The sequence below is a fragment of the Cupressus sempervirens genome, chromosome 9 (assembly GCF_028749045.1).
Source record: "Cupressus sempervirens isolate cs-2001-9-10 chromosome 9, ASM2874904v1, whole genome shotgun sequence".
In the NCBI taxonomy this organism is placed as follows: domain Eukaryota; kingdom Viridiplantae; phylum Streptophyta; class Pinopsida; order Cupressales; family Cupressaceae; genus Cupressus; species Cupressus sempervirens.
In genome coordinates this window covers 511,776,599-511,802,716 of record NC_143126.1, presented here as the reverse complement: position 1 = coordinate 511,802,716, position 26,118 = coordinate 511,776,599, and the positions used below count along the sequence as shown (strand labels likewise).

General features: G+C 36.8%; 1 protein-coding gene across 1 annotated transcript in view; it reads left to right on the top strand.

The window, feature by feature from the left end:
- Positions 1-25,466, top strand: part of LOC149539599 (Mitochondrial import inner membrane translocase subunit Tim17/Tim22/Tim23 family protein) — a 116,336-nt gene extending 90,870 nt beyond the window's left edge. The window contains exons 5-7 of the mRNA XM_089800828.1: positions 16,556-16,811; positions 16,981-17,058; positions 24,819-25,466. Of these exons, the coding sequence (XP_089656954.1) occupies positions 16,556-16,811; positions 16,981-17,058; positions 24,819-24,958 (474 nt within the window). The 3' untranslated portion in view covers positions 24,959-25,466. The remainder of the gene's footprint in view (positions 1-16,555; positions 16,812-16,980; positions 17,059-24,818) is intronic.
- Positions 25,467-26,118: the final 652 nt, after the last annotated feature.

Sequence of the window (26,118 nt, the reverse complement as noted above, 5' to 3'; positions counted from 1 at the left end):
TATCGGATTTTGCTAAACAAACTCGTCATATTGTTGAGCTGATGAAAGGAAATAATGCTTTCCATTGGAATCAAGAAGGAAGAAAAGCATTTGCTGAGATTAAGGATGCTATAGCACATGCTTCTGTGTTGGTATGTCTTGATTATACAAAAAGCTTTATTATGTACAATTATGCTTCAGAGCATACTCTTTCTACTATTCTGATGCAAAGAAATGATGAAGGTATTGAATCACCTAGTTCATTTATGAGTTGTCCTTTGAAGGCTCATGAATTGAAATATAGTCAAATGGAGAAACATGCTTATGTTGTTGTCAATGTAGTGAAGCATTTCAGGTTCTATATTTTGAATTCTCATATCATTGCTCTAGTTCCAGATACAACTGTCAAGACTATTTTGACTCAGCAGGATTTTGGTACTAAAAGAGGAAATTGGATAGCCAAGATTCAAGAGTATGATATGGAGATACGACCTACCAAGTTAGTTCGTAGTAAGGGACTTTGTCAGCTTATGGCTGAAAATGAACTCTTGCAGGTAGAAGATGAGAATTCTTCTTCTCTTCCTACTGTATTGTTCGTTAGCACTGCGGATGATTGGTTCTTTGATATGGCATACTATTTGAGCTATGGTGAATGTCCTCTACATTTGACATATAAAGAACAAAGGACTCTCAAGTTAAAAGCTTTAAGTTTTTTTCTTTGGGAAAACGGTCTCTACAAGCGAGCAATGGATGGAACATTCCTTAGATGTGTTGATATAAGTCAGCAAGTATGACTTTTGGATTCTTTTCATAATCAGGTATGTGGTGGACACTTCTCGACACCTATTACTGCACATAAGATTTTGAGAGCACAATTTTATTGGCCCATGCTTTTTCAAGATGCTTATCAATGGGTAAAGAAATGCGAATTATGTCAGCAGTTTGTTGGAAAGCAGAAACTTGCTGCTCTTCCATTAAAACCAGTTGTGATTGATGAGCCATTTCAACAATGGGGAATTGATTTTATTGGTACTATTAATCCATCTTCAAGCAAGGGTCATACTCATACTTTAGTAGCAACAAATTACTTCACCGAGTGGGTTGAAGCAATTCCAGTGAAAGGTTCAACATTTGAAATAATTTGTGACTTTCTGAAGCAGAATATCATTTCACGTTTTGGTGTTCCAAATAATATTGTTGTAAACAGTGCAACTGCTTTCTCTTCCAAGGAGGTCATTGAATTCTATTTCAACCACGAGATTACTTTGGCACATGAATTAGATTAGTATCCACAAGGTAATGGTCAAGCAGAATCAAGCATCAAGAATCTGGTGACTATCATTAAGAAGTTGGTTGATTCAAATCAGAGAACTTGGCACAAAACTTTGTTTGATGCTTTGTGGGTAGATCGGATTACTCCGAAGTGAGCAATTGAAATGTCACCTTTTCAGTTGCTATATGGGATCAATGCCAAGATTCTCATAACATTAGAGCTTCCAACTCTCAAGTTGGTACGAGCCATTGAGGATGACATTTATTTAGATGCACTAGATACGAGGATTATGTTTCGTCAACAATTGGAGGAATGAAGGAAAGAAGTGGTTGACACCTTGCTACTCATCAACAACAAGTCAAAGTTCTTTTTGACAAAAAGGCCAAGTATCGAGAATTTCAAGTTGATCTTGTTCTACTTTGGGACAAAAGATGAGAACGAAAAGGAATGCATGGCAAGTTTGATTCTCTTTGGCAAGGACCTTTTACAATTCATTAGCTTGCAGGTGAAAACAGTTTTTGGATTGCATATTGTGATGGAACATCAATGCCACTTCCCTACAGTGGACAACATCTGAAACATTACTTTCAGTAATTATCAGATAAGTACCTCTTGTACATAGTTTTTGAGTTGTAGTTTAGTTTTAGTTTTCTTTTTTTGTCTGACTCTATTGCCCAATGGATTGGATAAAGGCACTTAGAGAACTAGATTTTATGTCACTCTTTGTTTCTAAGAACAAACGGGTAACATTGCCTAGAAAGAGCTAGGTGATGTCCTGCATTTTGTTACCACAAAATGCAGGTAACAGTAAAAGTTTCGCATCTCTCTAAGTTGAATTTGTTATTTGATTGCTTAATGTTGATCGATCAATCAACTCCAATTCACGTAGCAAATTCTTTTACTGAAGGCTTTCGTCAAGTCTTTTTTATTTTTCTGATTGTCAAGCCTATGCTTGATTTTTTATGCTTTCATTGTCCTTTATTTCATTTTTGAGTGTGTGTTTCTTGGTTTTTAGTTATTTGGTTTTGCTCAAGTCATTGCTTTCGGTTTTCCCTTTGATTTGATCTAACTTGGGGCTTAATTGGAGTTGTCAGTAAAAAGATATGGCCATTTTAGTGCCCAAAAAGTGGACCTTTTTGATGCAACTGCACGAATTGAAAATATCATGTTATATTTTTAATTTGACATTCACTTTTTGAAAAATATAACTTAAATTCATTTCATGTTATGTTTTTAAGTTACTTTATTAATTAAATTTTCACTTAAAGTAACTATAGTGCACTTTATGTTATATTCTTAAGTTGAGTTGGTTTTTGATTTTTCACTTAAGTGACTATATTAACTATATAGTTCAATTTAATTTAATGACATTTAAATCAAATGCTGTAGTAAATATTACTTATTAAATTATATTTACACATTAAATTGTTAATATGATAATGTAAATAAAATTTATGTCCCACTTAAGTAATATTTTATCAAAATTAAATTGACATGTGCTTATTATTATCACTTAAATGTGTAAAATCACTTAAAAGTGGACCTTTTTCATGTCATTACATGTAAAAGTCACTTAAAAGTGGACCTTTCTCATGCCATTGCATTTAAAGTTCAACTTAAGTGTAAAATCACTTAGAAGTGGACCTTTTTGGTGCTATTGCATTTAAACTCACTTAAAATGTGTAATGACATAAAAAAGATGAGCTACATGTGTTATATGCATATGCACACAAAATGTGAGCTTTTGCTTTGAGTTGCACATGCATGTAACTTAAACATGCATATGCACCAAAAAGGTGTGATTTGTTTCATATAACATTTTTAATATATGCATACACCTCCAAAAGGTGCGTTTTGCATTGAAACACATGTTTTTGCCTTTCCAAAACCCATTTTTGGAAAAGCTTCATGCATTTGGCTCTCAAGAGCATGCTTTTGGTGTTTTTACTTGATTTCTTCCATGGAATTTCTTCAAATCTTCTCCTTTAGGGTCGTTTTTGCTAATCCAAGTGTTTCCATGGTAAAAACATTGAATCTTCTTGCTGAAAACATCATTTTTCATCCTCTAATTGACCCACGTTTTTGGAAAAAAACCCATTTTTGGAGTTTTTTTTGTCACGTTTTGGGGTAAGGAAGAAACATTTGGTGTTTTAAATGCATGTTTTGGTCATTGAAGGGCACGTTTTTGTATTCAAAGGTCAAAAACGACTTATAACATGATAGATTTGAACCACTTTTTTATCCAAAAACGTCCCATGAACATGCATTTGCTCAAATCGTTGAAGTTTGAGCATTCTTAGGGCACGTTTTTGGAATTATGCATAAAAAACGTCTCATTTGCTGCCAACTACGGATTTCTCTTGCAAAGTTTGAAAAGATCTAAGTTTGTTGGAGAATTTTTCAATATTGTAGCTTTTCCCTCCTTCATTTTTGGCACATAATCATCATGTAAGTGGACATTTTCCTTCTTGCTAATAAATTTGTACTTATCTTACTAATTTTGTGCATGTTTTAGCTTGATGTTTTACACTTGTTGATTTTGTTGCTATAAAAAGTGTGTGTTTCCTTTAAAAATGATGAAATGGTTCATTTTCATACTTTTAGTTTTTTCCCAAACTCCAAATTCGAAATTGCATATTGAAGTGCTTTGCTTGTTGACATGTTTGAGTCATTTGCCAAAGGTACGTTTTTCTTTTAAAGTTTTGTTTTTGTGTTTGCTTTTCGGATTTTCTCCATTTTGGAGAAGTTGCAAGTTCTTTCCCAAGAACTTGGTCATGTTTTTTTTCACTCCATCTTCCATTTCATGCAAGAGCATCATCACATTCCATTTCCATCTTTTCATGCCACAACACTTCGCATCTCATTCGTCAAATGCGAGTACATGTATTTCATCTCATTCATCATCCGTACATACATGTAATCTCATTTTCCATTTCTATTTCCACTCATCTCACTTTTTGCATCCAATTGCACAACATGATTACATGAAAAGTCTTACGTGTAATTGCATCTCTAAAACCCGTTTTTGACTTAGTCACTTTTTGCAAGGCCAAAAATTTCATGTGCATGTTTTTCTATGTATTTTGACTTCACCTTTCCACAAAGATGACTATAAAGTTCATTTCACCTCGAGCTACATTCCATTTCCATCTTTCCATATGCACTTATGCCTCCATGAGCAAATATATGTTTTTCCACTTCCTGTGTCATTACACACACTTCGCATCTCATCCGTTGTCTGCACTTACATGTAAGCTCATTGTCCTTCCGCATCCACATCTCATCTCACTTTTCATTCTTCATTACATGTTGCATTTACATGTAATCCATTTTCCGTGCAATAACATTTTGAAAACCTAAGTCACTTTTTCAAAATCAGCGATTTCCATTTGCACACATTCCCATGCGTTCCGTTCCACCTTCACACATATCCATTTCCTTCCATTTCCACTTTCATAGTGTTTCGTTCCATCTTCCATTTTCATCCATTGCATATTTATGATGTCTCTTTTTGAGATCATCTCATTGGGTCTACAAAGTATCTAATCCATACCCGAACCTTTGTTGCTAATCAAGAATCAACCTTTATGGCGATTTCCTTTGATGTATTTATGTTTTGGGATTTTTGTGTTGCAACACAAGTGCAAGAGATGCCCTCACAATCTAAATCTAAGGGCAAAATGAAATATTAGTTTGATAAAGAGTTGGCTCATGCAACTCCATCTCAAGTTACATCTATTCTTGACAACGTGTTAGACACAAAAACAGGAGACGTGGACATGACTGATTTTCTATGAAGAATAGAAACCCCTGTTAGTCATGAGATGAAATGTATCAAGAGAAGTCATATTCACTTGGTATCTACGTTTGCCATGGCTGCTATGGAACCTGAGTTTGTTCTCAGATGCGCAAAATGTTTGAGCCCAAAGTCAAAGATGATCAAGGATCTTGATGGCAGAGTTGTTATTAGTCTTGATCCAGAAGTTATCGAACAAATTTTCAAAGTGCCACATAATGCAGAATGTGTAGATTTGAACAAAGAATCATCTTTGGAAATATGGAATGAGAAGAAGGGAGATTATCAGAAGTATGTAAATCAATACTGGTTGGATACCAAGAGGAACAACTTCTTGAGATGGCCAAAGACCGCTCACAGGTGTAATTTCAAATAGGAATACAAAGATCTCATCATTCTTCTTAGCAGGGTTTGTGGATTCTACTGATTTTGACCCATGGATGTACAAATTCATCTTCCAATTCATGGAAAATAAAGAACATATCTTTTGGGGAGAACTGATTAGTATTGCACTCTTTCAACAATTGCTCAATTTAGAAACTTCAGTGCCTTTTTATATGAATTGCTACCCTATTTATATTGTTGCTGCCATGGGATCATTCTCCGGACTCTCAACCAAAGGAGATCGTCTATAGATTTCAGTTTGGGATTACTATGATTAGATCGCTCTGACTAATAGTGAGTTTCATTTAAGAAGAGTTCAGGATGCTTTCTTTGGGCATTTCTAGTGTTTGTTTGATAGACAGTTATCCATCAAAAGGGTATCTGATGAAGCTTGGGAAAAGGTAAATCAATACGGTTGTATCTTTATCCAAATTCCAACTTTTACTTACTTGAGGGTTGGATATTTTAAAAGTGAGTCGTATACCTTACCTAGGTATGCTATTGATAAGATCATTTTGATGGAATTAGCCAAACAACTCATGGAAGTTCAATCTGATCAGCATGCTTTACCTAGAACTGGTTTTGGTATTTCTTCTACCAAACCCTTGGTAATTGACAATTATTTGATCAATTCTGTACATAAAGCAGAAAATATAGAAGTAGAATTGCAGCTGATCACTTTGAAGAAATTCAAAGCCAGATTTGACTTTGATTATAGAGAGATGAATTGTCAAATCAAGAGGGCTTTCACACATGTTCATCACATCAAGGATGTTTGGATTGACATGCAAACAAAATTGGATATAATGAGGATGGATTATTGCAGATTAACTTTGCAGCAAATCATTGATCTTAACATGCTTGAAATGCCATCGGATTTTCAAATTGAATATCATCAGGCAGGTTTTGATAAATGATGCCCTTTTTCCATTCAATTGCAGCAGAAGGAAGGTACATCCATTCTTGATAGATTTCAATCCATTTTAGCAAACACCAACAAGTGGCTGAAAATTAAAGGCCTCAAAAGGGTTAATCCGAAGTTGGGTTTGGATTGTGGAAGCTTTGGTCTTCCTGGAAGGAAGTCACAGCTGAAAATAACATGTAAAGATGGAGCTTCTTCTTCTGATGCAAAAAGGTCTCTTAAATTCAAGTTGAAGGGCCAAAAGGGATCTAAATCATCTCAAATCCCTGAACTAGTTCAAGAATTAGAGGAGGAATCAGAAACAAAATCAGACGAAGAAGATGAGGAGGAAGAAGGGGAAGTTATGATCATATCTCCTCCAAGACCTATACAGGCTCATGCACCATCCATGCATGAAGCACCTTTTTTGGATGAGATAGATGATGATGTGGATTCATTTTCCACTGTTTTCACACCTTTCTAGTTTCAAAAGTCAACGCGTTGGCTCTTCCTATTTCTTCATCTGCTCCTTTCATTTTAGCAAGTGAACAATATAAACATTTGGGAAGTGTGTTCGAAGATTTTCCAACTCTTACAAAGGGTCAAGTTTCTCAACTTGATACATCTTTGATAGGTTTTGAGCTATTCATGACAGAATCCTCTCATCATGCACCTATGAATTCAGCTTTGTAAATTGAATCTTGCTCAGTCACAACAGAGATACAATAAGGATCAATGCCAATGGTCTCCACTATTCCTATCTCCATAGATGGAAGTTATCAGCTTGCCTGCATGGTTGAGCAGGGTCACAATGAAGAGAAGGAAAGTGGTTGTACCTCCGGATAACCTCCCTATAAAGAAAACCAAGTCCAAATCTGTAAAAGATAAGATTGTTTCAAGGATCTTAGTTGATTTGGAGAAAACCAAGTTTGTAGAAGTTGCTGAGCCACTAGTGGACAAACTTGTTGAAGAACTTACACGTTCTGATTACAAGTTCACTAAGGTAGAAATCGGGAAGCAGGCACGTTTAAGTTTCTTGCTAGATGCTCAAGATGCATTAGCTAATGTGTCAAAAAGCAATCATGAATTATGGGAAAAGAAGAATCAACTCAAACATGAGGTTGATCATTTAAATGAAGTCATTCGGCAACAATCTTCTCAAAGTGTTGTTATTGTGTCTTAGACATCCAAGGAAAGAATGCTGATTGAAGCCGCTGAGTCTTGGATAGGGGAAGTCATTTCTAAATGAGTTCGAGCCATTACAGAAACATTTACAATTCTTAAGCATATCAAAGATATGAATGCAATGGAGCAAGGCTTGACTTCTTCCTTGACTCAAGAAGCGGATGATTTGAAAGAGATTCTCAGTGATTGGGATGAGATTGCTAAATTTGATTTAGATGCCATGGTTTCATGTGACATTCTTCCATCTTGTGAAATGTTCTTCAGGTATCAAGGGCTTATAGGTTATAAAGAAGAAACATTGAGAAAACTGGTTACAAAGTTGCAAACAGCTCTTGGAGATTGTCAGATGATAGATTACATGTGATTTAGAGCAAATGGGATGTCAGATTCTTGACGAACATGGTAATCTGATTGCAGTTGAAAGAGAAAGTTCAAAATATACAATTAGGATCAATGCTGATTTAGATTCTGAGGATTTTGGTTCTCACACGATGAACAAGTTTTTCCTTTATAAATCTTCGTCAAAACACTTGCTAGATTCTTTGAGGACAAATTCTAAGGTTGTGAAATCAACATATGTAGATGCAGTAAGGATAGAGGCAATATCAAAGACAATGGAGATATTTGATCTTCCTACAGTGTGTGATGTTATTATCAAGTTCAAGGCACTAAAGAACAATCTTTAAGATTGTTATTTTGTTTCTATTTATGTTTGTAGATCAAGGAGGATGCATTGCATGAAAATGTGTAATTACATGTAATGCAAGTTGCATGTGTGACTGCATGTAACCCAATAATTTCTCTTCTAGTTAGACTTGATCAAAGTTGGTTGAGTTGCTCCCACTTTTTCCTATATCTTTTTCTCAACTCCTGTGCCTATATAAAGGAGTGCCGCCTCATTGTAAAATCATCTTTTATTGTATGGAAGAGAGCTCTGGAGAAATTGTGCCAGCAGAACTTTGTTTGTGTAGCACTATTTTGATAAAAAAGTGAATACAAAGGAGCAATTGAGAATTTGAGACTTAACTTTGATTGAGTGAGATTGTTACTTGTGCGAATTAGAAGCTTTGTCTGTGATTTGCATATGTTATCTTTGGTTTATGTGATCTTCTATTCTTGATAATTGAGTATAAAAAGAGTTAAGAAGCAACTGGAATCGAAGCTTTGACTAGGAGCAATTGTGGAGATGTATAGTTAAGAGCTTTGTCTGTAGCTTATATCTCTTTCTTGATTCGCAAAATAGTTAAGATATCTTTACTTTTGGAAGACTTTGTGCCCTATTAGTAAAGCTTATTCGTACAGAATTACAACCGGACTTAGAGCCAAATTGGTACACTTTCCGCTAGCCTTTGAGTTAGTGTTGGTTTATCGGTATCACTATTTTTAGCTTTTAGATAGAAGTGTAATTAGAGATTTCACCTTGCCCATTACTCGCTCCACGAGTTAGTGGATTCTTTCTTGAAAGTTAAGAGGGAAGAATATTGGTAACACCCATTTATAGAATCTCTCAACTTCTTGCTTACCTTGAGTTGATCCACGAAACAGTGAGAAGGTGGAGCCTTCCCTTTAAGGTTGGAGAGACTCTGTCTCACACGTTGTGGCTGGTTATCCTATTTTGCGACTGGATTTTACCCAAAACTATCAGTTGCAAAATATCCACCCAACAGGACCCAAGAGCCTTCACCTTTAACTTCTCTCAAAGAAGAATGCATTTCCATCATGCCTCATCGTAAAGGGTGGATCCACCGTACCTACTTGTAGAGGATGGAACAAGAAATTTTACCTCGAACTTCTTTGTTAGGGTTTCACCTCGAACTTCGCTTGCATAGAAGAACTTGTTAGCAAGGGATTTCACCTTAAACTTCTCCTTCATAGAGAGCAACTTGTTAACAATGGATTCCACCTCGAACTTTTCCATCACTTTCCATCACAAAGAAGAACTTATTAACATGTATAGAAATGATAGAGATATCACAAAGGCTCCCTCTCAATAGGGACAACTTTGATCATCACAAGAAGATAGCTGATGTAACCTCCCTTTGAAGCTAAAACATCTCCCTTTGAATATGTATCATTAAAGAAATATCCTCATCTCATTGCTTCTTCCTACACGCTGCAGTCAAGAAAGATCGACCTATCATAGAGGGATATTTATAAATTAATGCTAAGAAAAGTACCATTATTTATAGAAGAGTTCTTTTACAAGATATATGTCCAAACATGTGTCCATACACCTCTTGTGCGTCATTCATCCACAATGATTTTCAAGTGAAGTAAAGGCACAAAAATGCACCTCAACCATCATTAATAATAATTTCCTTCATAAATAACACTCTTATGAAGGCCATGCCAATAATCAAACACAATTTTAGAAAGAACCATAATCAGATAAGTAGATTAATAAGCTTAGCTGGGATTATGAAGGCACATTCAAGCTTCACGATAAATATATTAAACAAAATCTGTAGCACTAGCATCAATGTTGTAAACAACCAATAAACATTAAGACTAAAAGAATGATCGGTCGAAAATGATTATACATGCTTTTAGAAGATCAAGTTAAAAGACTATGGTGACAATGCTCAATGAAATGGGGGATTCAAGGTTTAGATATGACAATAATATGAGTTCTTTTAAGCACGTTGAAACAAAAACCAACAAAATTGCCAGAATCGCTAGCCCACGGCATATTATATAATGATTGTAAATTGGAAAGATCAGCTTAAGATGAAGAGTAGATATCTGTACCGTGCTGAAAAGTATTATGCACAAACAAGACTTGTATAGCTCTATTGAACACCAAATACTTCAAAATGGAGAGATTTACATGTAATTGCTTGCAATACTGCCACATCGAAGATGTTTCTTACTTCAAAATCACCTCTATGTGAAATTATGTTCAATGACGGCACTGTGCAATGTAATTTCGAGATTGAAGCAATAACGATGTAATCTTCTATCTCAATGGCAAGCCTCAATGTATCGATAACCAATAAAACCTGAGAGGTTGCTTTGACATGATTTACAGATGCCCATAATGTTTTATTGATAGTCTATGTACACTTCCCATCTTCTTCAATGGTCGTAAATGTGCTTTTTGAAGATGTGAACTCTACTGTCCTCACACTGTTGGCTTTAACACAAGCCTTCAATAACAGGCTCAAATACGAAAATCATACAATTATCAAAATTTGGATCTCACAGTTTACACACATAATGCAAACCCAATCACCAATGACTCCATAATACCAAAAGAAATAACAAAGAATACTATTCCGCTCCAATTTCGAATAGTTGTACAGCTTGGAAAGGCGACAATTATACAAAGAATCTCCATAGTAGTGAAGACACACCCAGCTTGAGTGTTTCTAACCAATATAGAATATCACACAACCTCAAAACCTGATGACGCTCTTAAATATTCATCATTGGCAAATAAGATGTCATACATCTACACTCGAGCCGCCTCATCCATGAAGAAAACACGATGCCATATCATGACACAACCACCTTGAAAGAGGCATGCAAAATAAAAGAAATAAATGGTGATCATAGGTAAAGGATTCAACTTGAATAATAATTACAAAACGTTGCAGATAATTAGTGGTAACTTCCACTGGAAACAAGTCTCAAAAATGTGAACAAAGAATAACAAATATGGTCCTGGTAGAGTCTCAACAGAATACAAGAACTAGCTCCTGATGATATGAGACATAGGAACCAAAGAACGTAGATGAACATCAACACAAGAGCTTGAAGTAAAATAAAAAAAGAAAACTGATAACATAGAACCATACAACCTGATGGAGGAAGTCAAATGACATCCGTGGATGTAAATGAACCAAAGGAATGATAATCACATCAGTTACTAAGAGACGAGAGCTGAAGAATACCATTGACAACATAGTGAGAAAAAGGAGATTCCTTCTCAAGCCACAATAAAAGAAAGATTCAGAGGCTTGAATGAAACTTGAAATAAAGAACAAGTGCAGGTAATTGATCATTTCTTGCAGCTACATAAATTTAACACATCCAATTTTCATCGCATATACGAAAAATAAAAGAGACTTCATTGTTGTAATCAAACCCGCTCTGATATGATGCTAATATTTTGCCAGAAAATAATGATGAATAAAAAAAAGAAAAGTAGAATAAAGACGCAAGAAAGGCACGAGATTATCCTAGGAAAACCCTTCCACTTGAAGGGAAAATCCCAACCACACCAGAAAATATCTCTTTTATTGATAATAAAATGTTCAAGTACAACGCTTTTCATTTGATGTATGGAACACACAAAGGAATCATGCATAAATATAAAATTGAGGAACTCTTTACATCACAACCGAAGGTCACTTGAATTTCCAAAAACAAGTCTTTTTTAATTTCCGAATGCATACCTCTTCGCATGAGGCATATCACATGTCTCTTCATATTTATCTTAAATATTATCATAAATATATTCTCTTTTTTTCAACATATGACAAAATCAGAGATAAAGATCTGTATAAAAGCTATAATCTTCAATGCTCCCTATTAGTAGGAGAGAGATTTTTGGATGGTAGTCACACATAGCGGCAATCAAAGATATCAATGATAAATTCTCATCACATACATTCTCATAAAAACTTGTTATCTCAGCATAACATAATTCATCATGGTAGCACAAGATTAACATCATGGAGTGAAACACATGACTTACACCATGCCTCATCGCAGAGGGTGGAATGAGGGCTTTCACCTTAAACTTCTCCCTGAGAAGAGTGCATTTCCACCATGCCTCATCACAGATGGTGCAACAAGGGCTTTCACCTCAGAGTTCACCCAGAGAAGAATGCATTTCCTCCATGCCTCATTGCAGAGGGTGGATCCAAAGGGTTTTCACCTCAAACTTCTCCTAGAGAAGAATGCATTTGCACAATGCCTCATCGCAGAGGGTGGATTCACCATACCTACTTGTAGAGGGTGGAACAAGGGATTTCACCTCAAACGTCTCTCACAAAGAAGAACTCATTAAAAAGCAATTTCACCTCGAATTTCTCCTTACAGAGAAGAATTCGTTAACAAGGGATTTCACCTCAAACTCCTCCTTCATAGATTGAAACTTATTAAAAACATACGTAAGAATGACAAATATTTCACAGAGGCTTCCTCTAAACAGGGATAGATTTGATGATCATGGGAAGATAGTTGATGTAACCTCCCTTTGAAGCTAAAACATCTCCCTCTGAATATGTATCATCAAAACAACATCCTCATCTCATTGCTTCTTCTTTCACCCTGCAGCCAAGAGAGATCAACCTATCATAGAGTGATATTGATTTCTTTTGCAGAATATACATCCAAACACGCGTCCACACACCTCTTGTGCATCATTCAACCACAATGTTTTTCAGGCGAAGTGAAAGCACAAAAATACACCATAGCCAGCATTGACAATTTATTTCCTTCACAAATAACACTCTTTTGAAGGTCACAATATTAATCAGATACAATCTCAGAGAACAATATCAGAAAGAACCATAATCAAATAAGAAAATTAAAAAGCTTAGTTGGGATTATGAAGGTACATTCAAGCTCCACGATAATTTTTCTAAACAAAACCTGCCACATGAGTATCAATGTTGTCAACACCCTATAAACATTAAGACTAAAATAATGATTGGCTGAAAAGGATTATACATGCTTTCAGAAGACCAGGTTAAAAGACTATGCTGATAATGCTCAATGAAATGTGGGGTTGAGGGTTTACATCTAGCAATAATATGAGTTCTGTTAAGCACATTGAAACAAAAAGCCTACACAATTGCTAGAATCGCTAGCCCACGACATATAGTATAACGACTGTAAATCAGGAAGATCAGCTTATGACGAAGTGTAGATACTTGTACTGCGCTGAAAAGTATACTTCTTGTAATATTTCCATATCTAAGATGTCTCTTACCTCAAAATCATCTTCGTGTGAGATTATGTTTAACAACAACACTGTGCATTGTAATTTTGATATTGAAACAATAATAAGTATCTCAACAACAAGCCTTAGTGTATCTATAACGAATATAGCTTGAAAGGTCGCTTTGACATGATTGACAAATGCCTAGAATGTTTCATCGACAGTCTGTGTACACTTCCCATCTTCAATGGTTGAAACTGTGCTTATTGAAGACATGAACACTACACTCCTCACAACCTTTACCTTAACACAGTCCTTCAATTGCAAGCTCGAATACAAAAATCATATAGTGATCAAAATTTGGAAAACCACAATACAAACATCACAAAGCTAGTGAATGATGATTCCAAAATACCGAAAGAAATAACAAAGAAGACTTTTTCTCGTCAATTTTCAATCATTGTACAGCTTGGACAAACAACAGTTACACAAAGAATTTCCATAATAGTAAAGACACAGCTTGAGCATTCCTAACAAGCATAGAATTTCATACAACCTCAGTTTCTGACAACGCTTGTAAATATCCCTCATCGACAAGTAAGATGTCATACATATATAGTCGAGCCACCTGATCCATGAAGAAAATACAGTGCCATGTCATGACACAGCTGCCTTAAAAGAGGCATCCAAAATAAAAGAAATAAATGGTTATCGCAGGTAAAGGATTCGGCTCGAATAATAATTACAAAATGTTAACAAATAATTGAGTGGTAACTTCCACTGAAGACATGTCTCAGAAACATGAACAAAGAATAACAAATATGGTCTTGATAGAATCTTGACAGAATACTAGTGTAACACAGGGATGCGTCTCCCCACCAAAACTGGGCCGCACCAGAGACAGGGGGACGACATCTCGGGCGATGCCACTCAAAGTGCCACCTCTATTGGAGACGGTGAGACGTCTCCGTGTCCCCTGCGGGTGCAAGGGGGGACGTCGGGACGCCTCCTACGGCAACAAGATGGGGGACATTAAAAAAATAAAAATAAAGCTAGGTTATGGGAGCGTTATGGGAGTGACGTCTGTTCAAAAGCCTTCTATTTGTTATTTTTATTCACATTTGCATTCCTATATTTGACGACTAATATTCATACATATTATAAGTTTAAAATTATATAATTTATTAATTTGACACTCTTTCATTTGTTGATGTTCAATGTTCATTGTTTGTCATTTAATCATGAATCATAATGTTCTAGTTCAAAACTTCAATGCAATGTTCAATGTTTAAGTTTTTTACATCTTTATATCTTATATTATATAATTGTAGTATATCTTTTCATAACTAGCATTTCAAGTACCATATGTATAGTATATACACCTCTGCTCCCCCCGACAACCCTCTATCCCCTGCTGCTGTCCCCTTGCCGTCCCCAAATCAAGGCCACTCTATCCCCCGATCTCGGAAACTTGTCACCCCATCCCGCTGTCTCTTCTGTCTCGTAGGGCAGTGTAACTATGTAGAATACAAAAACCTGCTCTTGATGATATGAGAAATAGGAACCAAAGAATGTAGAGGAACATCAACACGAGCTTGAACCAAAATATGAAAGGAAACTGATAACATAGAACCGTACAACCTGATATAGGAAGTCGGACAACATCTCTGGATGTAAATGAACCAAAGGAATGATAATCACATCAGTTACTAAGAGAACCGAGAGCTGAGGATTAGCATCAACAGCATAGCGAGAAAAAGAAGATGCCTTCCCAAGCCACGATAAATGAAAGATGCAGAGGCTCGAACAGAACTTGAATAAAGAACAGCTGCAAGTAATTGATCTCTTCTTGGAGCTACATTAATTTAACACATCCAATTTTTATTGGATATACGAAAAAGAAAAGAGACTTCTATCATTTGTGTAATCAAACCCGCTCTGATACCATGTTAATATTTTGCCAGAAAATAATGATGAACAGCAATAAGAAAATTAGAATAAAGATGCACAAAAGACACGAGATTATCCTAGGAAAACCCTTCCACTTGAAGGGAAAAACCCAGCCATACCAGAAAATCAAAATATCCTTTTTATTGATAATAAAATGTTCAAGTACAATTCTTTCACTTGATTTATGTAACACACAAAATAATCATACATATATAAGATTCAGACAGTTTTCACATCTCAACCGAAGGTTCCTTGAATTTCCAAAAACAAGTCTTTTCATATTTCTAAACACATACATCTTCACATGATGCATGTCACCTCTCTCTTCATATTTATCTTAAATATTATCATAAATATTTTCTCTTTATTTAAACATATGACAGAATCAGAGATAAAGATCTCTATCCCAGGTACAATCTTCAACAATAAGCATATGTGATTATTACCAATGACCTTCACCATTGATTTTTTATTTGTGAGCCATATACATTACTTTTAATCATATTTAGATGATCTGCTAGATCTTTGTTAATGTGACTGTGAGTCTGTGACTCTATTCTGTACATGTGCATGCTGCTAATTCATGTTAATAAGTTTCATTCTTTAATTAAAACTTATCAAACCATGTATCTTTGAGGTCCTGAATTGGGGATATTACAATGATTTAAACACAGATGAGATGATGTCTGAAATGCTCTCATATTTATCTAATAAGAGGTGCTTCTATTTAAGAAAGGTAGCACTTTCACCTTGTCTCAATATTAAAATATACATCCTAAGATCTTAGAGGAGCAATGTAGTATATCATCCATTTAATGTCACTGGAGTTGAGCCTGCTAGCCTTTTTCTGTATGTTATGTTAGAGACTGGGTAAAACCATGATGTATGTTAGATATGGAAAATGGATAATGGGTTATGCTATATTAATCTCTAAAACTAAAAATAATAGTTGGGTTCAGAATGAACCCTTGTTGTCAAGTTGGCGCTAGATGGGTGTGATATGTAATGAATGCTGTCCGGACACCAACATTCTATTGCTTTTTGTTTTGTGGAGTTGACATTCCCAGCTTTGCTAAGGAATTTTCCGAAAACCATTTATTTTGAATCATTAGCCCCATCTAATTCTTTAGAAACCTATGGGAGTCACTTATTATGCAGTCATGGTAATTTCTTTCATCTGGCTGGTTTTTGTGTCAGAGCAAGGATGCAGAGGTAATGTTAAAACTTGGAAGCACAGCTGACAAGAGAGAGCAGTATAGAATAAAGAGAGATGCAATGGAGAAGCGATTCATTAGAGTGGCACGAGGCTCAATTTTGGGTGGAGCAAAACTTGGTTTATTTACAGCATGTTTTGGTTGCTTACAACAACTTCTTGCAGAACATCGTGGTGTTTATGATTCATACAATGTTGCTGGAGCAGGATCTGCAACTGCTGCAATATTTGGACTGTTGTGTAAATATTTTGCTCATTTTAGAAAGAATTTGCCAAATTTTTAATTTTATAACTTTTAGAATAGAGAATTATGTGTGGTCTGCCATTCAGAATTTTTTGTTTGGGCAAATGATCTCTTTTGCTTTGTCTGGGTAAGTTATATTAACTGGAACAAATATTTCTTGGACAGTACCAGGATCCTTTCGTTGGCGAGCGAGAAATGTAGTGGCAGGTTCAGTTCTAGGTGCAGCAGTGGGCCTTCCACTTGGTAAATAATTTATACTCTACAGATGACATCTAGTTGCATTTTTTTTGTTTTGATCAGAACAAAATTATTTATTTATTTAAGATTGGCTTTTGACCTGGCCCAAATCAGTGCTGGATATAAAAGGGGATCCAGCTCCTAGAAACATATGCTATCAGAAACCCCTTAACAGGCCTCGTAGTCAAACATTACATTTAGACCCACACTTGATATGAGATCGAAGGTTCATATCAAATTCTCCAACTTTCCTGGATCTCTTTTCCTTCTTGCCTTCCACTACTTCTCAGCCATCTTCAACTTTTTCTGTCTCCTTAGCCCATTGTAATAACCCCAACCTGTTATAACTTCGAGAAACACCAAATTCTTCTCTAATTCAGTTGTTTGACATTTTGTCAAACACTTTGCAAGCAAGCTCTAATACCACTGTAATATCTGGTGCAATTCTGATCTTTATTTCGTGATTGCTAACTTGAGAATTTCATCAAACACTTTGCACACAAGGGATATATATATTGCAGATCTAAATTCTGATTTCTTTGTAAATGCCAAACTTTAATTGATACGCTTGCAAAACTCCAAACAACCAACAACAAATGTTTTTGTATTTTTTTGAAACATTGAGCATTGACTATAAATGAGAAAACATCCATCTACATCAATAAGACATTAGGGCAACAATTCTGATATAAATCATATTACAAATGATCTTTAAATTCTTCACATGCTTTAAAATATTCAAATCTAACCTCCGTGTATTACAAATGAATTAGATAGGAACCTGGAAAACTGCTCAAGGGAATCTAGATTTTTATTGTAGCAAGTTCCTGTGGCAGCATTGACACTGTAGCGACAACACTGTAGCAAGTTCCGTACATTGACTATAAATGAGAAAACATCCATCTACATCAATAAGACATTAGGGCAACAATTCTGATATAAATCAGATTACAAATGATCTTTAAATTCTTCACATGCTCTAAAATATTCAAATCTAACCTCCGTGCATTACAAATGAATTAGATATGAACCTAGAAAACTGCTCAAGGGAATCTAGATTTTTATTGTAGCAAGTTCCTGTGGCAGCATTGACACTGTAGCGACAACACTATAGCAAGTTACTATAGCGACGACACTGTAGCAAAGTTACTGTAGCAATATCCAACTTATCTCTTACTCCACAAATCTAGCCCTAGGCCACAAATTTGGCACAATGAAAAGACTGATTTTTCTTCTCCGACACCTGCAACCCTTCGGGAGATGTTTCACCACCTCGATTATGCAAATCAATGGGAGTGTTCGTTCCCAATTAATAATGTAGCAACTGCAGAAACCCTTGGCTCCACAAGTTATCCGGAAGAGTAGAAAGCAACACATTCGATGCTCAACAATGAGGCTGCCTTCCCTTTTTATTCTTTTCCTCCAATAGATGGACCTCCTTCTAGAAGAAATAAAATAATATTTAATTCCTCCATCTAGAAGATTCTTATAATTTATTTATTTAACTTTAGTCACTTTTAATTAAATTAATTAAATATAAAGTCACCTTTTAATTTTAATTTATTTAATGACTTTATAAGAAATTAATTTAATCAATTTCTTCTTATTTCTCCACTTAGCCTTCGGAGAATGTAAAGGCTAAGAACTCCATTGAGATACTAAAAAGATGGGGACATTGCAGTCCGCCCTCCCTGCAATTGCTTGCCCTCAAGCAATCCAGCAACACAATGAACTCCAACCTCCACGTGGATCCCAAATGAAGTAGTGTGTGATAGCCCTGTTAACATTGAACCAATTGCATACCACTAACATCATCAGGACCAGCAACATAGCCTGCAGTATAGCATTCAAAACCTATGCTAATGATGTAAGAGTTAGAATATCACTAGAAGAAAACCCCACAAGAAATATCTTCATCCTGGTCCCTACCAATATAATATATACTAGATTGGAATCCTGACTAGCTTCTCTTCAGACTCGGATGATATCCAGAGCTTTAGCTCTGAGGATGGCGAGATTTCTTCCGTAGATAAAATTGTCACCCTTCAGGTCAAGAATTCGCCTTCTTCCATTCCCTCAAGTAGGAAAAACCCTAGGGCTCATGGGCAGAAGCGTCATGTGAAGGATGTGAGGGTTGACAGTGATGATGAGGAGGATGTGGAGACGAAAGAGGAGGAAAAGGAGATGCAGGAGGTAAATAAGGAAGACCGGGGAGGGAAGAAACGCAAGAGGGAGGGTCTGGAGGATGAAAATATGCAGCAAGAACAAGATATGTCTTCGCTGCCTCTTTCTCCTATCCATACTCAAGCCCAACCTGAGGAGCAAAAAATGGATTCTGAGACTGATGGTGGGGAGGTGCAGGTCAAAGACGGGAGGAAAACTTGGAAAAACTTTAATGTTAGGACCTCGAAAATGGGCATTTTTAGAGAGGCCATGAACCCGCAGGTCCTTGTGGATAACCAAGAAGAGGAGCGGCTTGAAGATCTCATAGACCTAGCGATTGTGGCTATTTCAGATAATGCTAGGGAATCTGGGTTGAACCTTTTGAACAATGCTTGCAACAGTATGATTGATAACTTCAGATCAATCAAGTGGCTTTTCCATGAGCTGGAGGAGGTCAAAGAGTAGGTGGGTCATATGGAGGATAACAAGAATGGAGTGGATTCTGATAACAGAGACGACAATGGTGAGAGGCTCAGTCTGGCGGAGAGAAGGATTAACAACCTCGAAATCTACAATCATAATCTCTCGAACCAAATGATATCGCTGCTAAGCTCGATTAACAACAACATTATTTCTTTAACTGGCTAGATCAAAGACAGAGTTATGAAGGAAGAAGAGGATGGAAAATACAAGGAAAAAGCCAAACTGGTGGTTGACACTGCAAAGGAAAACATCAACAATGGTCAGGACCAAGAGGATCAAAGGGAGCTCCAGCAAAATGCTGAGGAGAACCAGATGGCCTATGAGGCTGCTCAGGCCATGCAAGACCTGGAGAGAAAGAACGAGGACTAATCCACTGCCTGTTCTTTTGTTTCAATCTGTTTTTTGGCTTTTTGTCAGGGCTTTTGCCTTTGTCATTTCTATGTAGTTCCTGTTCCTGGTCTTTTCTTTGTTCTTTGTTTCTAGGCTGGGCCTGGGCTTATTATTAGCTTTTGAACTTGAACTCTTTTGGCTGGGCTTTTCACGCTTATTTTCAGCCTTGTTATTGTTTTAACTCTTGGGTTTCAGGGTCCCTGTAAAACCTGTTTATCTAATAAAAAACCATCCCTTGAAGAGACGTAGCTTTAGGAGAACCATATGCACTCATGCCAACTGTATCAATAATAGGTGTAGCCACATCAAAATTTGTGGACATAGGAACACTACCAACTGTTGCAACACAAAACTAAGTCTTTACAAATAGTGAAAACTGAGCCCAACTCCACTCAGGTGAGTGATCAACATCAACCTCAAACATCAGATTGTCATAAGACAATGTTGCATCCATATCAAACATAGGGCTGTCCATAAAGTGAATATCGACACTTTTTTGATCGATAGTATAATTATAACATGACTCTGTCACTATATTACTCACCTCATCAACACTAACAAGTGTACTATCATCAGGGCATACATCTACAATCGCATGCATATTGCTAAACTCCTCGTTGGATGGCTCAATCGACACAGAAGTGGCTGCTGATATGACAGCATCCTTGCATGCTCCTACTCCCACTATTGCTGCATCGTCATCAAATACATGATCTGGGGAACTCATGCCAACAATTGCGTCATCTTACTTAAAATGACATGAATTCTCATCACATTCCACCTCAATTGTGCCCAACTCATGTAGTGTTTCATAAGAAATGTCCTGCAAATCTGAAGTCGCAATTGTATCATCACATTTCGCTCTTTGAAAAAGTGATATCATGCTTTGCTCAAATCTCGGATTCGAAATCAGTTGGGTCATCCATTTGTGATTTTGATTCATCTCATTCACTAGCACATCCAATTGTTTTCCAATACCCTATATCTCAGAATCTCCATCCCTTTGCGGAGAAGTACGCCCTTTGCAGCTATAATGAATACCAAACCTTCTATCACCATCCATAATGCTGAAAACCAAGTCCTCTACTTGTAGGTCAAAAGAAAAGTGATGAGCACTCCTCACAGTATAATGTTGATAAAAACTCCCAATCTTTCTCAAGGGCTCATCATCATCAAAATGGGAATCAGAAGATGGCTCCACTCTCTGACTTCAAACTATTGGTTGGGAGGATCTTGGCCAACCTTCTCAACAAACCCAACCACAAAATCCTTATTGGGAAGCCTTCTAGCCAAGGTCTCTACAATCTTCCTCACCAATCGTTCTATAGCACGAGAACCCCGAATGAGACTACCCTCAGATATATTGTATGAAACCTCCCGCAAATTCGAGCTCTCAAGCAAATACTCCATGAATGACTTAGTACAATAGAAATTATATGTGGAAGCATCAATTTGCTTCCCCGCAATCCACAATTGGTCTCTTTGAAAATGTGATAAAATGCCAACTGTCCAACGCTAGCAGTTATATGAAAATAAGAAATAGATTCACTTTTAGTAGAAGGAAGCAAATCACCATGACAACCCGTCTCCACTGATGCTCTCAACTCCTCTATACATACTACACTCATCTTGAACAAATGTGTTCGCCACATCATCACGTCCCTCATCTTCAACCGTAGAAGAAAACTCACCACCAGCCACTATATGTAACTAAATAGGGCTTGGGGCTAGTGTTGCTTGTACCTGTTCTAACTCCACGGTAACCTCATCCAATTATGATTGTAACTCTTGAAGAGCCAACTGAGTATATTGAGGAGAGTCCACAGTCACCTTAAGCTCTCGGGTGAGCTCATCCACCTCCTCTTTCCCCAACAACATCTCATAGCAGGTGCTACCCCACTCTAGAAGGTAATCCCTGTCAGCAACTAACTGAGAGTAACGATGCTTCAAGATCCTAACAACCTCTTAAAGCACATGAACCTTTGCTAGGGAAAGACTACTATCATCGTGCTCATCTGACATAGGAGCACCCCAACTAGATGTAGCTAGCATTTGACGAATAGCATCATAATGATCAAGAGATGAAGAAATGCCTTTATCACTCACCTTCAGTTGATAAGTTACATGATGCCTTTGTAATCCCTTACTCCTATGCAAGCTCTGTATCTCACTAATTGCACTATGATAGGAAATTGAATTAGAATTGTCGACCACAAGATCACTCATACGTGTGATATCATCCTTGCACCGCTCTGCATCCAACATACAACTACTATGTACCTCAAACAACTCCTCATCTGAAGTAATGGAAGCCCTTGTAGTATCAGACTCCTTGCATGTCTCAGTTTGCACCTCAATAGTAAGATCTGTAAAAATCGATCTTGGGACTCATCCAAAGCCTCTTTGGAGTGAGCACTCAATATTTTACAAGAGGTGTCATACCCAGTACATCTCATAGCATCATCAGATGTGTCTATACTATCTGCATTGACATCTCCTGACAAAGCCTCAATTGTGGATTCCTAACTTTGCACACAACTCAATGTCAGGCTGTGAATCAGTAATACTAGAGCATAAACCCCCATCTACTGACTCCACTGAAACACCCACATCACCAACATCACGATTGGGTGACTCTATATGTGCCCCGGTCCCACCTGAGGAATCAACTACCTCCCGCACTAGAGCAACACCATGAGATCTCACATACAAATATCCAATAATAATCCTGCCCTTAAAAGAGTCGAAAGTATCAATGGTAACAATTGCATCAACTGTCTTTGCACTGATTGTAAAGGCTAAGAACTTCACTGAGATACTAAAATGATGGGGACATTACACCCATTGTGTGTAGATTTGTAAGAAATTATACTCGCTTTTCTCCCTCCTAGCTCTAGATCAATACTTCCAACATCACCACCATCCTTTGTCCTCAAGCTTGAGGTCTCCGGGAGCCCTGATGGCTGTAGAAGAGGCTTGCAAGTCCCCCCTGCTCGCTGCAATGTTCTCTGTGTGAAGCTGAACCTTTTTCCCCCCAATGTTCCCATTTAGTGATGGAGAATTCATGGTCTCATTACCAACAAACCCTTAACGGTATCACCCTGCTGATTACCCATACCCATTTCTTGATCCACACTTTGAGTAATCTCTAGAGCCCTTGACTCTTCAATCTCTTCTCCAACTTTTTTCATCCTCTGAATCTTCACTCCCTCTTATTACTATTAGTTATAATGCAGGGGCTGTCTCCTTCCACCAAGAAACCTCTTTATGAACCCTTTTTTTTGAGAAAAATAGCAGCAGCATGTTTGGTCTGAAAGCACCATCTACACCTTAAAGGAATTCCTTCGTAGTCTCCTGGTTGCACCCACAAGCCACTCACAATTTTCAAGCCGGAAGAGGTTTAGTCCGATCCATTTCTACTAGAATACATGCAAAGGTAGTGGAGATAATTGAGTGAACCTTTGTCCACCTCCAAAACTCTGCCCAATGAATTATCTATAGCTTCAAAGCCTTCATCGAACCAGTAACTGAAGTGATAAATTTGGTATCTTGCCCAAATTGTTATCTTATTGAAAGATTTAGTAACCGGGTTAAAGGCTGGATACCATTGTTTCAGCAGCAGCAAATACCTATCCTCCCAACTCCATTGTGCTTTCAGAACTTCTTGTCCATCTTGCTCGCTATCAAACCTGAGAACAAAAATTCCTTGTGCCCCTGGATAGATTTGAACATCTGCTTCCAGAAACCCACTCCAGTGCACTGAAATCCAGTTGCGAAGATCACCCAAACTGGGCCATAAACCCTTGAATCTCCCAATCAACCCGGATTTCATGAAAAACTTTTCATTTTCAGCTATTTCATCTTGAATCTCGACATCCATGCTAATCAGGATCCTCTTAGCAAGTGGTCCATAACACTCCACTGTCACTCCCCACACATGCTTTCTTGCCTGCAGTGGCAAAGGACCCGGTCTTCAAAGCCTTGTGTCCTGTAAACCCTCTTTCGTGTGTCTTGTCCCCTTCGTAGGTGGGTGCCATGCCTCAGTTCTAGGGTCTAAAGGAGAAGCAGATGCCATACAGGCTGCACCACTTCCGACCTGTGACAACCTCTACTTGAATCGCTTTCATGGGCTGAGGATATCCCACCTTTCTGAAAATCCTTGAATCATCCATTATTCATTTTTTGCAGAAGATAGTCACCGGGCTGGGCTGTTAAGGAGCCATTCATGCCAAGCAGAGCATTTTAAGGCACTCGTGTAGGGCCACAACCTTCGCACTGTGCACCATAATGTCTGCCACCAGTATTGATAAAGAAGAACCACTACCAGAGCGATGGGTTTGCCGTGTTTTGAAAACCCTAGCAATGGTCATAGGTGGGACCAGAGCCATCTCGCATTGTCAAATGCAAGTTGCAAAATTTATTGACAGCGGCAGTTTTAGGACATTGATGATCAGAGGAATGACAATAACAAGAGAAACTCCAGGGGTGCTTTGTCCAGTGCATTCAAAAGACATGTTAAAGTTCACACAGATCATTTTGTTAGAGATGATGTTAAAATTTGTTGTCAAGATGACGACCATCACCCAACTGTAATCTTAAAGTCTGGTCTAATAGAGCCAATAAGCTAATTGGTTGCAATTCCCTTCTTTCTTATGTTTGCATATTTAAGTTCAATTTATTTTCTGATCTTTACCTTAATTCTGTGTCTGCCTGCAACCTATGCTGATCAGGTTGGATTCAGATTTCACTTGTTGAGAGTGCAAAAGAGAGAATTGCATCCATGCAACAATCAAGTTCAGAGGATACAGAAGTCAAGAAAGGAGGAGTTGCTGATACCATTGATAGACTAGAGAAAACATTCAAAAAGTAGTCAGCATAAATTTTCCTGTTTAGTGATCCATCTTTTTTATCATTGTTAGGAATCGGCTTGCACAGATCATTTGCTTTAATTTTCTTGTGTGCCCTGTTAGAGCTGTAAACTAACATTACCCATAAAATTACCATTAATGTTTTTGAACAGTGAATTGGTAAGAAATTTTCTTAGTAAGAGTGGACATCATATAATCATTTTTGAAACATCCTTGTCCCAAGATACCTTTACGGATGTGACATAATTTGGAATTTTTTACGACTCAGACGTATGTGAACATTAGACCCCGTATCTTTCGAGAAAATGCTTATAAACATTTGTAGACCTGCACCTTAGGGATTAAGGGTTATAGTCAAAGCAACAGAAGCAAGATTGCATCAACATAAAGCAAAGGCTTATCATGTCTTTCTTATAGAGACATTGGGATGACAATGTTCCACCCTGTATGAAACTATGAGATGCTCAATAATTTGATGTGGTCACTTAAATGGTGGTATACATAACAAAATTGACTATGAATAGCAAGTTAAGGACAATAACTAATACAATTTCTGGGATGCAAAAATAGATTAGATGAGATTGCTGCTATGTCTACAGTAATAGATAGTTTATTGTAATTGATGATTTTACTTTTCTAATCAAGGGTTTATTATATAATAATGATAATAATTGCATTCTAGAAAGAAGGCTAATGTATTGATAGCAAATTTGATGGGCAAACTTGACAGGGTCAATTAATTATGAAACAAATTTTGCAAGGAATGACCACAACAACAGAATGATAAATTAATTGATTGCATTAATAATCAAATTCTTTTTTATTAGAAATTTGATTAGATTAACTATTATATTAAATTATAATGGGGAATCTTGTAACATAGCACACTTTGCTTATGAACAAATTATATCAAAATCAATGTTAAATTTTATATCCTACATGGAGTTTAAAAAGAACGATGCATAAATAATGTATAACTTTGTTAAAAGCTATTGCTAGTATTTAGATGATTTATAAAGAAACAAAATTACATATAGAACCTAAATGTTGCATGTTACTTGCTTCCAACTTTTAGGCAAGGTGAAAATAACTAGTCTACAGTATTATTTTCTGTTTTAGAAAATAACTATGTAGTAAATGTTTTAACATAATTGGTGAGATT